At 58.8% G+C, this 15,248-nt stretch overlaps 1 protein-coding gene across 1 annotated transcript; it reads right to left on the bottom strand.

Annotated features, from left to right (window-relative positions):
- Positions 1–1,472: 1,472 nt before the first annotated feature.
- Positions 1,473–4,618, bottom strand: VTJ83DRAFT_4234 (uncharacterized protein; the record flags this gene model as incomplete). The annotated part of the gene is made up of 3 exons (XM_071010701.1): positions 1,473–3,204; positions 3,368–3,556; positions 4,614–4,618. 3 exons carry the CDS (start codon positions 4,616–4,618, stop codon positions 1,473–1,475), a joined length of 1,926 nt encoding a protein of 641 aa, XP_070865684.1.
- Between the last annotated feature and the right edge of the window lie 10,630 nt (positions 4,619–15,248).

Genomic DNA, 15,248 nt, shown 5'->3' with positions numbered 1-15,248 from the left:
AACAACACAGAAAGCGTGACATTTGCCGTCTCACCTCTCCGACCTCGGGAACTGTACACGGTAATAGGTAGTAGAGCATTGCGTTCTGTATAACCATGGCGCAAGCGCAGCCCCATGCAACGTTCCCTGCTTGTACGTACCGTGTGCGGAAGTCGTCAGTCTCTGCAGTCAGCGCCACAGGGCCGCCGAGTTTCAGACTGAGGTGTGTGCTGATAGCAGCATGCGATGAAGATGGATCAGGGGCGCGCGGGGGAAAGAGGAGGGGGGGGGGTGTAAACCCATCTAGGAACTTACTATAGCAAGTAGTAACCGATAGGCTGGGTCCAAGGGGGAAGATGGAAAACAGCAGCAGCACGAATATGGCCGAGCCTGCTGCTCCAACATCAAGCAAAGAAACGAATATAGAACCACCGTCAAGCGAAACAAAGCCATGGGCTTGACCAATATCAAGTTGCTCAGTCAAAACAGAACGTACAACATGACGACTCAGCATTGCGTTCTTGGAGCCTGCCCGTTCTCTCATCCGTCCGTCCCGACCGTTCCCATGCCGTACCCGATGCCCAGTTCATCCATGTATCTTCTTTGCGTGAGTGTTTCCGCCAATCCCAGTACCAGTACGTACGTCCGTAGGTGTCTTGCTTCCAAAACCATTCGCCATGCCCCGTAATCCCTCCCTATGTGTTTGTGTATCCCTGTGTTTGTTGTAGGCTGTTGTAGGTGGTTGTAGGTGGTGGTGGATTCATGTTTTCCGTCCCAGCGCAGCAGCCCGTCCCGGTCCTAATCCCAAATCCCATCCCAAACCAAACCCCAGATTTTCCCAGTCCCGGCCAGCGGCAAAGTCCATCTTGTACGGATGTGCGCGCGCGCATGTGTGTGAGCAGATCCCAACAATTCCAGACCAGACAGTTTCCCATACGCCAGCCTTGCCGTGACCCGTGTTCTTCCTGCAGAAACAGAAAAATCTAAGAGAAAGACACTGCGATACCTCCATTGCTAGAGCAAACAGATAACAAAGGTGCGTTGGGGGGGGGGGGGGGGGCAAGGAAAACATCGGGAAAGAAAAGAAAAGAAATGAAGAAGGAAAACGAATAAAAAAAAGACAGATAGAAAGCAAGGTTCGACTCAGCGCGTAGCCCGTCAGGGCTGGTATGGTCAGACGTATTTTTGGTGTTTTTTTCTCTTTCCCTCTCCTCCCAAACTCCGTCGCCCATACCTTACTTACCATGTATGTTGTTGTTGACCTGTTCGCCAGTTTTCCATAAGAGAATAAAAAGACAAATCAAACAAAGAAAAAGAAATAAACATACGCGCCATCAAAGATTCCGAAAATGCATCGCACATGTAATCCGTGTGGTATCCGTCGTCAAACAAACCTGCAAAAAAAAAAAAAAAAAAAAATCGCCGCCCGGTCAAGCATACTCTGCACTGTCCAGCCACCTCTCGGATTGGATTGCAGATGACCCTGGGGTCGCTCAGGTCATGTTCATGGTCGACGTGCTTGACACCGACGATGTCATCAAGCTTTGTGTCGCCGTTGCTGCCACCCCGGTCGGGTACTGTCCTGTCGACGTCGGCTTGCCCTCGAACCTCCCACACCGCTGCGAATAGTACTGCCCGCCGTTGTAGAGCAAGCTGGGAAGCCCGCCGGCGGCCACCGCCGCCGCCGCAGCCGTCTGGTCCAGCTCCGATTTGACCCCCGTCGCCGTGCTGCTGCTGGTGCTGCCGCTGGTTTCCGGCAGGTCCTGCCGCGAGTGCGAGAACAACTCGACCGGCTGTTGGCTTTGCTGCGTGTGCGGCTGCGCCTGCTGGTGTTGATGGTGTTGGTGCTGCTGGTGATGAGGGTGGTGGCTGTGATGGTTGCTCGACTGATGCGTCTGGTGCCGAGGCTCGTGGTCCGTCTCGTAAAGGGGCGTCGGGAAGTATTGGTATCCTTTGGGGTCGTTGAGCGCCTTCACCTCATTCGCCGACACGAGCGAGTCCATGTTTAGTTCATGGTGGGTGCGCCCGGTGCCGCCGTAGGGGTTCTGTCGGGGGTCATACGCCTGCCCGTAGCTTCCCATCGAGTAATCGGGCTGTCCGGGGATGCTCAGCTGGTAACTGCCACCACCGCTGTTGCTGACCCCGCCCACTCCTCCGCCAGCTCCCGGTCCGCTGCTCGAGCTGCCCCGTCTCTCGGATTGGTAATGGCCAGGCGAGCGGCCACGGACGATCATCTTGGCAGACTTGCGGAACGCCACCTTGATCCACTGGTCCGAGCCGTTGGTCCCAGACCCGCTGCCCGGCGGCGGCGGCTGCTGTTGCTGCTGCTGCTGGCCAACATCGGCCCACAGCTCCACGATCAAATGGTAGAACTGCTGGGCGGCGCGGCGCTTCCCGTTGTTGGCGGTGGCCTGCTTGAACTGAATGCGCTCGAACGTGTGATCTGTGGGAAAGGACGAGCTCTGGGCTCGCGCCTGACCAAAAGGACCATCCAACCCCTGGTCGCCGTAACGAGATGAACCAAGGCTACCGTCGGCGGCAGCGCAGAGGCTTGTCAGCGGGTGATGGCTCTGGGGCGGCTTCGGCTGAAGTCGGACCTTGTCGGGCGGTGCGATGGGTCCCTTGTCGCGCTTGGGCGTATGCTGGACAAGCTCGATCGTGTGATTGTCGTTGTCAGACACGACGGCCGAAATGCACATGGCGAAGTTGTTGACCTTGTAGACCTGGTTGGTACCGGCCGGCTGGAACTGGATGTCCGTGTTGGGCAGCAGGGGCGTCAGCGAGAAGGAGCACTGGCATGAGAAATAGTTTCGACGGTAGCACGTCCACTCGTTGTCGGCAATGAAGAAGCCCTTGTCAATGATGCCGCCGATGTCGATCTTGATCGGGGTATTGGCCGAGTCCGAGTACGAGAGGTGGCCAAGCGTGGTCATGGCAAGCAGCGGCGGGATATTGGCCGTCCTTGGCGTCGTTGAGAAGCCTCCCGCGTCCATCTTGAGCGAGCCGTAGGCGGTCGACGTGCTGGAAGTCGAAAACTGGCTGTGACGCCGGAGGCTTGAGAAGGGCGGCGACCGCTGGACGTGCGGGTTCTGATGGTGATGGTGGTCCGACCTCCGGAAGGTCGGCGTGGTCGATGCGTAGATATCTCGGGCGCTGCTCAGGCCCGGGTGCGGCAATGTCGTGGACCGATGGGCATGTGCCATGCCCTGACCAGCCGTGCTGGTGCTACCGCTGTAAGCGACTGGGAGGAACGGATGCGCCATGGGACAGCGTCTGTCTTCATCACTGACAAGCCCGAGGGAGAAGGGGCCGACAGTGAACAAGAAGAAAAGGAGAAGAAAGAAACAAGAAAGAAGATGGTGACAAGAACAACGGCTGTGCTACCTACTTGGAGCCGAGTCGGGGTCTGACCTCCAGACCCGAGAAGACCGGGGGAGCTGGGGTATAAAAGTGACCGCTTTCCGGGTTGTACGGCGTTACGGGCGGCTGAGCGATGGGCGGTATCAGACTCAGGTATGAGGGAGGCTGCGGTGGTGTTTCTATTGTCGACAGGGAAGCTGTGGAGCCCTGGGTGAAGCTGTTGTAGAGTCGTAGGCACAGTCTGGGTCAGCAGCCGGGCCACGCCTCCATCCAGCACGCGCGGGTCGAGACGGAAGTGGGCAGTGCGAAGTAAAAAGAACATGGAGGAACAAGACAAGGAGGGGTGTGTGGGTGGTGGTGTGAGTGTGAGGGGTGTAGGCAAGAGAAGAGAAGAAAGGGTCTTAGCACACCCCTGGGAAGGGGGGGGGGTGGGGGGCTTCCCCCTTAGGGTCACCCCCCTCCCCCGGGACTCATCTCATCTCACCACGCCACGCCTGCCTGTCTATCTCCCACCCCTCAGGTTGAACCCGTGCAACACCAAGCACTCGCCGTAGGACTACGCAGTACAGCCTGTCGCACAAGCGCACCTTTTTTTTTTTTTTTGCAGGGGTGCCGCAGCTGTCTTAGCAGCATCGGGAGAACGAGCATGGCGCATGCGGCAACGGTGCGGGAGCAGCACGCTCGCCGGCGATCGATCCCAGGTGTGACCCGTACCACGCCAGCAGCGTGTAACCCATTGTTTTTTAGGCTCGGCAGTGTCATCGACAACAGAGATGATGGGGGACGGCAGTAGGTACTTACACACACTGCCGGGATGGGAAAGGGGAGTTTGAAGGTGGCAGCAGCGCCTGAGCAAACGCCGTCGAGATGCCCCTTGGACGAGGGGCGGGAGGGGATGAAGGCAGTAACAAAAAGAACAGATGAACCCTTCGCTGAAGAGCGGCCGAGTCATGAACTTGTTATACAGACAAGGAAGAAAAAGCAAGCGGGAGGAGGGTACCAGCCCGGAAGTGCGCGGGAAGGCCCTTCAAACAGCCGCAGGGAAGGGTGCAATGGGACGGAACGTAAACAGGTACGGATGGGATTCCGAGACGAGACGCGACCTGAGCGACGGGAGAGGATGAAGAGTGGAGAAGGGGTGGCAGAAAAGGCACCGTAGGTAGTAGGTATTTGATGATGCGAAAACCGGGTCCTTGACCCGAGTCCAAAACGGCATCAAAGCGACCAGTAAGATTCCCAACAAGCGAAACGGCGGGCAAGGACATGGTACGCACCACATGTCGGCCGGGGGTGGTAGATCGAGGTAGTCAAGCCCGGAGCCCGACGACGTCGAGGGCTCGGCGAAGTCCTGCTGGAAAAGGCACTCGTTAGATACATGCCCATTGCCTCGCTGTTCTCGAACCACAAAGAGGAGGGGCGGGCTAGGGTGAGCAACAGGGCGAGTGAATGGATGCTGCTGCTGCTGCTGCTGCAAGAAATCGCCGTCTCATTCTGGCCAAGGCCGCGCCTGACCAGGACCGTATCCGACAGCATCCCCCCCCCCCCCCCTCCTCCCTAAAACGAAACCGGCGAGCAGGCGGGCGGTGGGATTGGAACCTGTGGCGCAATTAGCAACGGGATGCAGCGCCAACGCCCCGCCCGAGAAGGTGTGGCAGAGCGATCGAATTGGAGACGAAGGAGGAGGAGGAGTGCAGAAGAGCGGCGGTGGGGGCTAAACAGTGACGAGATTTCGAACACATGATGTTGGAAGAGGCGTGAGAAAGAAGGAGACGAGGAAGAACAACAACAAGATGAAGAATGACGAAATGGGTTGCTGTGCTCTGCTGCTGCTGTTCCTGCTGCCTTATTCTGCCGCCTTGTGCTGGGAACGCTCTGCCTGTTTGTCCATCTCGGCGTCCGTCTTCCTCGCTCGCTCTCTCAGAGATACAATGCCGGCGGTGGCAGGCTGGTTGGTCTCGAGTCGGGTGTTGCTGCAACCATTCTTCCCCCCCTTCTCCTCCCGCTCCCTCCCCAACCCCCAGCCCAACCCAACACTGGGCCCCAGGTCCGGTACGGTAGGTATTCCACGCAGTACAACGAAGTACCCGGGGTGGTGCAGGGGTACATGCTATCTTGAGCCGGCTGTGAGCGTTTGGCCGAGGAAGGAAAAAAAAAAAAAGATGCACATTTCGCCTCCGGTTTCTGCAAATGTGTCCAGTCTTGTTGGTCCCCCTCTTGACTTGACTCAATGAACGGAGTGAAATGTCGAGCGTGTCCGCGAGTGCTGTTTCTCTTCTTCGAAGCCAGCAGATCATGTCCGTCCAATCACCCCTGAGGCGACTGTTGGGGAGGGAACCTAGGTAGATAGGTACACTACCCGCCAACCACCCAACCGCCGCCGCAAGGGTTTCAGCATCAGCAACAGCATCAGCAGCAGCAGCAGCAGCAAAGGAACATCTTCCTGCGATCGGCTTCAAGATGGGAAATTACAACAAAAACAGAAAACAAAAACAAGGGAGAAAAAAGAAAAAAAAAAAGCGGAACGGTTGTCAAACGGTGCGGGACTCAGGCGATTGAGCTGCAGGCCGTTCCGCACAATGCAGAAACAAACACGCTAGATTGAGAAGAGACAATGAATGCGGGGGCAGGGGTTGGTGCATGTGGTGGCTGGTATTTTTTCTTCTTTCTCGCTTGCTTGCTTGCTTTCTTTCGTTTTGGGTTTTGGGTTCTTATTTACTGACCTGGGACAAGGATCCTGGAATTGTCGTCGCGATTGCCATCCTTTGTCCGCTGGTTGATGTGCAGGGGCGCGAGGGATCCCCGGTCGGGCTCTTCCTCCCTGATCCTCGAACACGCACCGCTGCCGCTCGCCGGGATCCGTTCCCGGGGCCAGGGAGGGCCCGGGAGGGTGGGGCGGCGGGCAGAAGTGGAGGGGAAGGAAAAGAGGGAGCATGAGTATGGGTGTTTGAATGCGTGTACCTTTGAGAGTGGTTGATTCATGTGGCGTTCATCAGCTCCGGCGGGGAGCGAGGAGCTGCTTCCGTCAAGCAAGACGTCGTCTCGAAGTCGCGGTCGTGTCTGTCCATGATGCCGAGTCTGCTGTTAGCTGGACGTGCTGCGTGCATCACCCACCATCTCCCCTGCGACAAAGCCCTTGCTGAGACGGTCGAAAAAAAAAAAAATAACGGTCACTCTCCCAGCCTTCCACTCGCCACGCCGAGCTGCATACGGTACCCGATGGCCCGAGAGTACGACGGAATCTCGACGATGGGATTGGTCAGACCCTACCTCGACTTGAGCCAGGAGGGCCCCTGGTCATGCCAAGCCAAGGGCCCAATTTACACAACCCCCTGGCCCTTGTTCTGAAAGTTATCTTCCGTCAGCAACTCACTGGTACCCTCCACTCTTCAGGGGTCCAGCACGGTTGGCGGGAAGAAGCAGCGCAGCGTTGTTTCTGAACGGCCGGATCTGGATGGCGAGCAGCATTACCGGTCGTCGTGATTTGCCGTGTCGGGTGTGGCTCTCTGGGCGCCAGAGAGCGCCTGATTCCACGACGCTTCCGTGCCGGACGGGTCGGGGACGTGTATGCTTCACAGGTCAGCTCTCAGACCTTGCAACCATGCTGGAATCGTTCCATGGGCGACTTCTGCTGGAGAACGACGCTGTGGCCGAGAGGGCCCGCGGATGACCCTGGAATGGATCAGACGCGGGAGAGTCCTCACCTCGACGGGCTCCCTCGGGGAAGTTGAGGCTACCGGAGACCAGCGACAACGCGCAAAGAGATCATCCAAGGTGGGCTTCTTCAGCTGGCGGTATCTCTTGCCACGGTTGTCCCAAATCGGGCCCTTGATGATCTCGAGGATCCGCCCTTCCCGCTGGCGGTGGGCACAGATCGCTTCTGATCGATGGGGGCTGCTATCGGAGCGGTGGTGACGAAGGTTGAATGCCTATGGTGTTGAGCCCGGAGTCGACGTAGAGGAGACTGCTCGTTGGAGGTGGCCGTAGTACAGCACGTTTGGCCGTGTCGAGCCGGAGGTCTCTAGGAGAGGAAAGCGCAATATCGAAAGCAATAGCTCGCAGCAGCTCCGTCTCCAGAGGATGCTCCTATGCCTTGTTAGGGTTGAGGCAGAGCATGGGCTTGTGCAAAGCTGAGGATAGCAACGCAAGAGAGGCGTCGACATGGAGCTGGCGCCCGGATATCCATCCCCTTAAGTATCAGTATGGTGCCTTGAGCCCTGATGCCTCAGACGGTCAACAACGGAGAGGGCTTGGATTGACGTTCGTGGATGTCTAGGTACCCATACAAGAAGCTCTGCCCAGGCCCCTGGAAACGTTTCCCCCTTTCCGGTGAGCCAGAGTTGGGCAAAGGACCGCGCCGGCAGGCAAGCAAGGAACCGTCAAAAAGTTACCGGCAATGAGCGCCTGCCGTCGTGTCCAACCGCCTCGGCCAACCCATTTTGAACACTTGCCACTGATGGCTAGCGCACCCCTAAGGAGTGTGCTTTGGAATAGGCCGAGGCGAAGCCGGCTTGTGTTCTTTCTCCCCTTTCTACGCAAGCCAGGCGGAACATGCACCGTACCTAGAAACGCCATCTGTCCCGTTGACCTCTTTACGTAGGCCTCAAGCAGAGGGGGTGTCTGTTCTTGGGGCGGCTCAACAACAGAATCATCCAGACCTGGATGGTGCTCCTGTGGTCTCCGTTATCTGACGCACCCCTTCTCTGCAGCCACCCTACTTCTCGCCGGAAAAACAACAATCGGGGTCGGTGAAAGAGCGCGCCCTAGAAACAACAAAAAAGAAGAAAAAAAAAGAAGAAAAAAAACAATCGGATCTGTCGCCTGGACGCCCCACCATCGGCTACCTGCATGACACCAAACAATGTCCGACTACGGGAGGAAAGAGGCCACGTCCGCCTCGATACCGTACAAACATCAGCTAGGGGGCCTGGTCGAGCGCACAGTAGCGTCGCGGCGCAGGAGACGTTCCGACGCGGCCGCCCAACGACGGCTTGCCTTCACCGAGGGGGAGATGCTCGGGGAAAGAGGAGCTTTGAATCGCGTTCTCGTCGTCAGGTCACAAGAAGGATGCGATGAGAGGTCGTGGACGCCCCGGTTTTCGGCCCTATGGTCTTGGCTCTCCCGGCAACGGCCGATAAGGTTCATGCGGAGGAACTCCGTCAGTCATTGTCCTACCAGATGATCAGGCGGCTCGGGTACTTCCCCCGATACACGATTACTGACTGTACTTGGACGCCCCTCATCGGCGCTGTGCCTGGGGTGCCCGTGTGGGGTGGTGTCACAGGTTCCGGTTGGGCCTCTGGAAACGTGAAGATGATGGCCTCAAAAGGAGAAGGCGGCTTCCTGGCGCAGAGGAGGGAATGGTGGGCAGCAGGAAGAGGCAGCGAGCTCACGCCCAACCATCAACCAATGTGCAGCTTCGAAATGGAGAGTTCTAGGCAATGTCACCAACCAAGCTCCACGCGACGCCTTTTGAGAGTGCCCAGCGGGGAGCGTCCTCGTATTGAGTGGCGCATTCGCAAAGACGGCTGGGGGGTGCTTGTTGTCAAGAGACCAAGTCAGCGTCCGGATGAAACGAATCGGCGCGGTGGGTTGTGCACCCTCCCGTGGCTTTCCAATCAGGGCGTGTGTCTATGACGGCCATTCAGCTCTCAAGGCATGGGAGGGATTTCCCTTGACTAAAGAGCTGCCGAACCCGCTGTTTCAGATCCAGCATCCTTTCGGCCGTTAATCTGAGTGGGCTGTGTCGGTACATGCCGTCCCTTCCACCAAGGCGTCCATGGTCAGGAAGTGAGCGGCCAGCTGTGCCTCGGATTGGGCTCACCGGACGGCACCGTCGAGCCTAACAGGTTCGATCAACGAGGTCGCCTTGTTTCCCCATTGAGGACACCGAATTTTGCGTTTGGGGCTTGAGAACGCGCACGCCCGAAGCATGAAATCCAGGACGGCCCTGCTGGTAGCCTGCCTTGGGCGGTACGCAGTAGGGGTTTCGAAGAGATTCTGTTTTCGAAAGCTTCTCCGGATCTGGGTCTGCCCCCACGCCTGTTGGCTGGGAGGGTCAACCGTGGCGTTTTCCAATGTGACATCTCATCTAGCAACCCCCCCCCCTCCCCCCCCCCCCCCCCCCGGCCGGGAGGGGGCTTCTGAAGAAGAAGGCCATGGCTTGGTCGTGCGCGGAACGCCCTCGGACGAGCCAGGGGACCATGCGGACATGGCAGGATGTTTGCGTTTCACTTGGGTTGAACCAAACTGTGAGGTTGGCATGTCAAAACAGTTCGCGTACCGCTGCCGCTGTTGCTCCCGCGGCTGCCGTGCATAACAGAGGAGGCGGCAGCGTGGTTGCTGGCGACGTGGGAGGATGCTGCCCGCCAGGTTCTGTCACCGCCGAGGAGCACGAAGCCATCGAGACCGAACATTCTTGATAGGGAGGGATACTGACGCCACAAACCATATAGGCTCATTCAAGACTGCGTGGACGCGGCCAGCATCGCATGGCCAGGACCGGGGATGGGCTGGCATTTCCAATCCGACGAACGGTTCTCGATAGCCGGACTCTGCAAGGGCCTGAATGCGCCTGACGGACCTTCAGCCCATGCCGGAGATGGCCCTCTAGCTAGCGCTCACGATGCGTCCCTCGTTGGCGGTCCGTTGGGCAGGTTGTGTTGGTGAGGTTGATGACGTTGGTGGAGACCCCTAATGCCAAGCACCCTTCTTCACGACACTATTCCCAGCGAGTGCTTAGCGCCATCGGGACCCCACTCGGGCACAGGCAGGGGAGGCCAATAGTGGGTCCGCCTGCAGGGCCCGGGGGATGTTCCCGCATACTATACGCAGTAGGGAGCGGCCTATCACGGGAAGGTGGGCTACGACTGGGCCGGGGACCCACCGCGCCTGGACGACGAGCAGCCCGGAACGGACGCTTGATGCGGAAAGAGAGGGAGAGGAAGACGACCTGACTCCCTCCAGCAAAGAAGCGTCGGCGGATGGAATGCGAGATGACAAAAGGCCCTCCCTTTGCGACCGAACCTGCAAGATCGGGTCAGGCCGCCAGTGGCCGGTAGGTTCCCGTGCACCCGGGGGCCCTTGGGAGCTCTTCCGCAACGCCACCCACACTTTCGACACTTTTCACCCCATTCGCAGCTGCTCGTCCACAGCAACCGGCATGAAGCCGATTTCGTTGCGTGGGAGAGAGACGACATCTCCTTCGGATCTCCGGGGGCGATCGCTGTCCATCCCGTCTACCAACGCTGCCCGCATGCGCTTCACCCGCTCGCCGTCCCAGGGCGTCCCGGCCGCTGAGGCACGGCGCCGATCTGGCCTGGCTGATGCTCTGTGCCACCGCAGCCTTTCCGACACCCGGGTCCTGGCATCCTGCCCGTCACAACGCCCATGAACGAGGTAGGGATCCATGGGAAGGCATAACTAGTAAAACACGGGCCTTCTACCAACAGGCCCCGACGTCACGCGGCGCGGCAGAAGTCGGAACCTCGACCAACCAGCCAGCCTGGAGCCAAAGTGCGCGCCCTCGACGAGACATGCCGCTGTCGAGCTCACCGGTCGATGCGCCATTTGAGCCATTCTTCCTGTCGGCAGCCCCGGCCCGGTGTGGAAGGGTTATTGGTGGGATACGATGCAGCCCCCGGCACCCACAACTCCAAAAGGGCGGACGGCAAACGATGCGCCCTCGCCTGCTCTCCTTGTCGGCGAGTCTGAGCCATTGACGCACACCCTCCAGGAGCTTTCATGTTTGGTCTTCATTGGCGGACCCTGTCATTTGTGCGTGGCTGTTGTCGGACCGCCCCTCAAACGCGTTAAGCCACGCAGGGAGGGAGGCCGAACATGTGCTCTACTGCGTAATAGTTAAGCCTTCCAAGCGCGCTCGGCGACTTCCATAAAGCGTGAGCCTTATCGTTTGTTGGGGATCGTCCGGGCATCACGCTGCGCCAGCGAGTCTCGCCTGGCTCGTCTCTCATTGCCTCCGTCCGCCAGACGCCTCGTCAACACGCCTTCCTAGGTCTGCGAGGCCCCGTCAGGTCGTGATTCTGCTGCCCGCTCTTCCTTCGGCCGCGTCTGAGCCGTGGCACCGAGAAACTGAGCACATTTCTACCCAACAACAAGCTCCTCGCTGCAACCGCAGGATCTGTTTCTGCAGTCGACGACGGGCATCATCTCTTGGGACGGGGTACCCGTGCCGTGGTGGGGTGACGTCTGCAGCCATGTGTTGCGGCAGCTGTGTGTTGCTGATGCGTGCAAACCTCCCCGGTCGAGTCCTACGGGGCGGTCGGCGACGCACCGTCAGAAGATGACAATACAGCGTCCAAGAGCCTCGGGGGCCTGAGATACGAGCAGGTACATGGTGCGGGGCCCAGATACCGATCTGCATTGACTCGCGGCAAGGTGGTGTTGCACAAGCTTGTAGGCCAAAGACATTCAACGAGCCTCGGATACAACGGGACAAGGATGTCGTACCCGCAAGAAGCACTCTGTAGACAATGAGCGATGCCATCAAGAGAAGCGCTCCAGGGAGGCTGGGCCTCACTTGGGCACCAACGGCAGCCTCTACGTCTCGTCCTCAGAAAAATCGAGCATGCTGAATCTGTTAGGGAAACTCCGTTACGATATGCCAGCTCTAGACACACCCCAAGGCTTCCCAATGACGTGCACACCATCACCAAGGCGGAACGTGTGCTGCCAAACGTTCGAGTCCTTCAACGCTGCCCATCGAAAGCGTGCTGGTTTCTGCGCTCTTATGCCCAACGCCCCAAGGAGAAGGCTGATGCTCCAATCAATCGCGTCCAGGGAGTAGCCAGTCTCAGCACGTGCTCCTCCAGCAGATCAGCTCGGACGAACACGCCGAACGTTGGTTCCAGCCTCATCAGGTTCACCGCGCTGCGCTCGCCAACCGCCATCGAAAACGCCTCTCGATTTCTCGTGACAGGCTAGCTCCCCACGCAACTACGCGTAGCAAACACGCGACACAACCTCCGACTTGGCCCGTCAGAATCCCATCCCGCTCCGAGCTCCTCCTTTGCTCGTCGCCCCTTGACCCGCTCGGAGGGGGCGTGGGAAACGACGACGCGTTTTGTTGATGGGGGCAACGTCCACGGCGTTCACATGGAAGAGAGGGCGGATACACACGCTCGAGATATTTTCAAGGCCGCTCCGGGGGTCTCAGCCACGGCCATTCCGACACAAGAAACCGACCTTTTGCTCCTCTTGGAAGTGGCATGCTTGATTGACGTTTCTCAAGGGACGGCCACGAACCCCAATCCAGCGTCCCGTTTGCCCTCAACTTCCGGATTCGTTCTCCAACCTCCACGGCCCTCGCCCGTTCAGGGCCGTGCCTGGCTCCTTTCTCGGTCGAACTCCTGCCGGCAGCCGTTTGCCCCGTTCCGTGCTGTGCGGGTGTAGCGTACCACGTCGGCCTACCACGTCGACCCGTCCGCGAGCCAAAGACCGATCCACGACAGCGCCGCTGTTCCCCCGTCCGCGTGCCATGTATGTTTGTGTGTATGTATGTATGTGTGTGCGTGCGCGCGCGCGCGTGTGTGTGTGTCACACCGACGACAGAAAGAGCAAGAGAGAACGCGTCGCAAACCTTGTCCGCCCGGTTTCGAAAACCAGAGGCGAGACGAACGAGCGCGCAATGTTTACGGTCCGGGCGACCAGCGTGGATCGAACCCCCCCTTTTCTCTCTCTCTCTTTCCCCCCTCCCCACTTTGCTTTGTCCGCGGCGCTATCTTCGGCCTCATTCTCGTCGTCTCATCCCTGCTGCCTTCGCTGAGCGACGTGGAGGCTGCGAGGTGTCGGAAGCAAGCATGCAGATGCTCTATTCAAGGCGGATGCGATGAGCGGCTGACGGGAAGAAGGACGCCGGCGTCTTGTGGCCGCGACAAAGGCGATGAATTCGCCGTTTCTGTCTCACCACAGGGCCGGACCTGGGGCACGTTTCGTCGGTGCGGTCAAACGGCGAGAGCCTCGGGGGGGGGGGGAAAGGAGGTGACGAAAAAAAAAGAAGCAGGCTCTCTCCGAATTGGCTTTCTACCCCCCTTTTTTTTGCCGTCGGCCTGCTTCTGCTGCCTGGCTGGCCCTGCCTCATCACGAGCCTGCGGTGGGACGGGGGACGCTGAAAAGCGCGCCTTTCTTGATGCATGTTCTGCCTCTCTAGTGGACGGGGGTTTCTCGGGCCAAGTTTGAGTTTTGGCCATGCGAGCCAAAGTGCAGGCTTGAATGGCGAGGAAAACACTGGGCCGTGAAAAGGGAACGGAGTAAAACGCTATGGGGGGGGGGGGGGGGGAGGGGGGTGTCATAAGGAGACAAAACAAGGACCGAACGCCCAGGTCACCGGGGTAGCAGAGGACCACAGCCAGGCGGCTTGGGGATCACGGAAACGAACAGGGTCCCTTTTTGTCTCGTCCGGTCCCTTCTTCCTTCTCATGTCGCACTTGACAGCGCCGCCTTGCCCACGAATCCTCTGCCGTTGTTGCTGCCGCTGCCATGAAGCCGCGTGGCTCGTGTCGGGCAAAGCGGAGCAGCAGCGTACCGGGTCCTACCTATTCTCCTCGGGCCACCGTGTGGTACATGAGCGCGGCGCAGGCCATGTCCGTCGACGACCGTTGGTCTTGAGCTGTAGCTGTCATCGGAGGAGACGTCGTGGAGGGGAAGCCTTGTCGTGCGGCGGCTTGAGGGGTGAGGCTCGGTTGGGATTCTAGAAGGGTCGACGCAGACACGTCTCCGAGGCCAGGGGTCCTCAGCAGATCGGATGCGGGGACGAGGCAGGAGAGGGCAAAGGAAGCCTCGGGCTTTGCTCGCTTCCCACCGTTCCAGCTCTCACCGGCGATCGCCGCTTCTACAATGGCAGAGCCGGGCGGCTCGCGGGTTTGGAAACGGCTGACGCTTTGTCGTTTGTTTTCTTCGGCCTCTTTCTCCTCCTTCCGGAAGAGGTAAAAGACGTATACTCGACGCCGAGTTAGAGACAGCATTGGAAAAAAAAAAGGGGGACAGCCGTGGGAAAACAGGGCGGTGGGCACGAGGGAGGAAGGCTAGTGGCATCCGATTCGTGAGGGTTGGCCGGATGAGTTTTGGTTTCCGCACCGCAACCCGGGGCTCCTTTTTTGCCCAGCTCAGACGCCGTCTATGGTCCATGTCAACGAATTTCATGTTTCACATTCTCAGCTGCCATGTAGTAAGAGTGGGCCTAGAGGGGTGTTGGAAAAGGTGAATTTGTTTGCACTTGCGGAAGATGGGAGGATGAGGAAGGGGGTGTGATTGTGAGTTGGATACACGCCCTCGGTGGCCAAACGTCATCCGGGCTGGAGCTCGTTGGACAGAGGCGTCTCTGCGGCGGACAGGGCGAGGCCCGGGGTTGTTGGCCTCGTTGATCAAGGCTGCACAATGTCAAGATGGAGAGGACACCACGCTCCGACCATGGTTTCGCTAGATGACGTTGTCTACAGCAGTCTAGCTTGGTTGTTCCCGTCCGTTGACTGGACCGCCCTCTCTTTGCCAGCCCCGGACGCCCGAATGCGCCACAGGGCATATGACACGAAACCGTCTTCCATGTCTCGGCCGGGTAGCCGTTTCGTCGCGTGCCCTCGTGCATCCTGCACGTCATGAGTGCTGATGCCGTACCCCCCGGGGGCAGTGGGGAGGGTTTCTCAACCTGGTCGCGTGGAGCACGGCGACCGCGCAGAACGAACAAGACAAACAGGACGTATCGGCGTTGGTGTCTAAGTTTTGTTTTTCTTTTGAAATTTGTGTCAAGGCGTTGATCAATGTGACTGACTGACTGACTACTACGGCCAGGGGAAACTCGACCGAGGAGATCTTGGGGGGATCTCTTCCGACCTCTTTGTCCTCCTGGCCCCCCTGACTACCTGGTGACCTATTCGTAGGCATATACCTACGCAGTA

The sequence above is a fragment of the Remersonia thermophila genome, chromosome 4 (assembly GCF_042764415.1).
Source record: "Remersonia thermophila strain ATCC 22073 chromosome 4, whole genome shotgun sequence".
Classification (NCBI taxonomy): domain Eukaryota; kingdom Fungi; phylum Ascomycota; class Sordariomycetes; order Sordariales; family Chaetomiaceae; genus Remersonia; species Remersonia thermophila.
The sequence above is the reverse complement of the archived record's forward strand: the minus strand, read 5'-3'. Positions and strand labels throughout refer to the sequence as shown.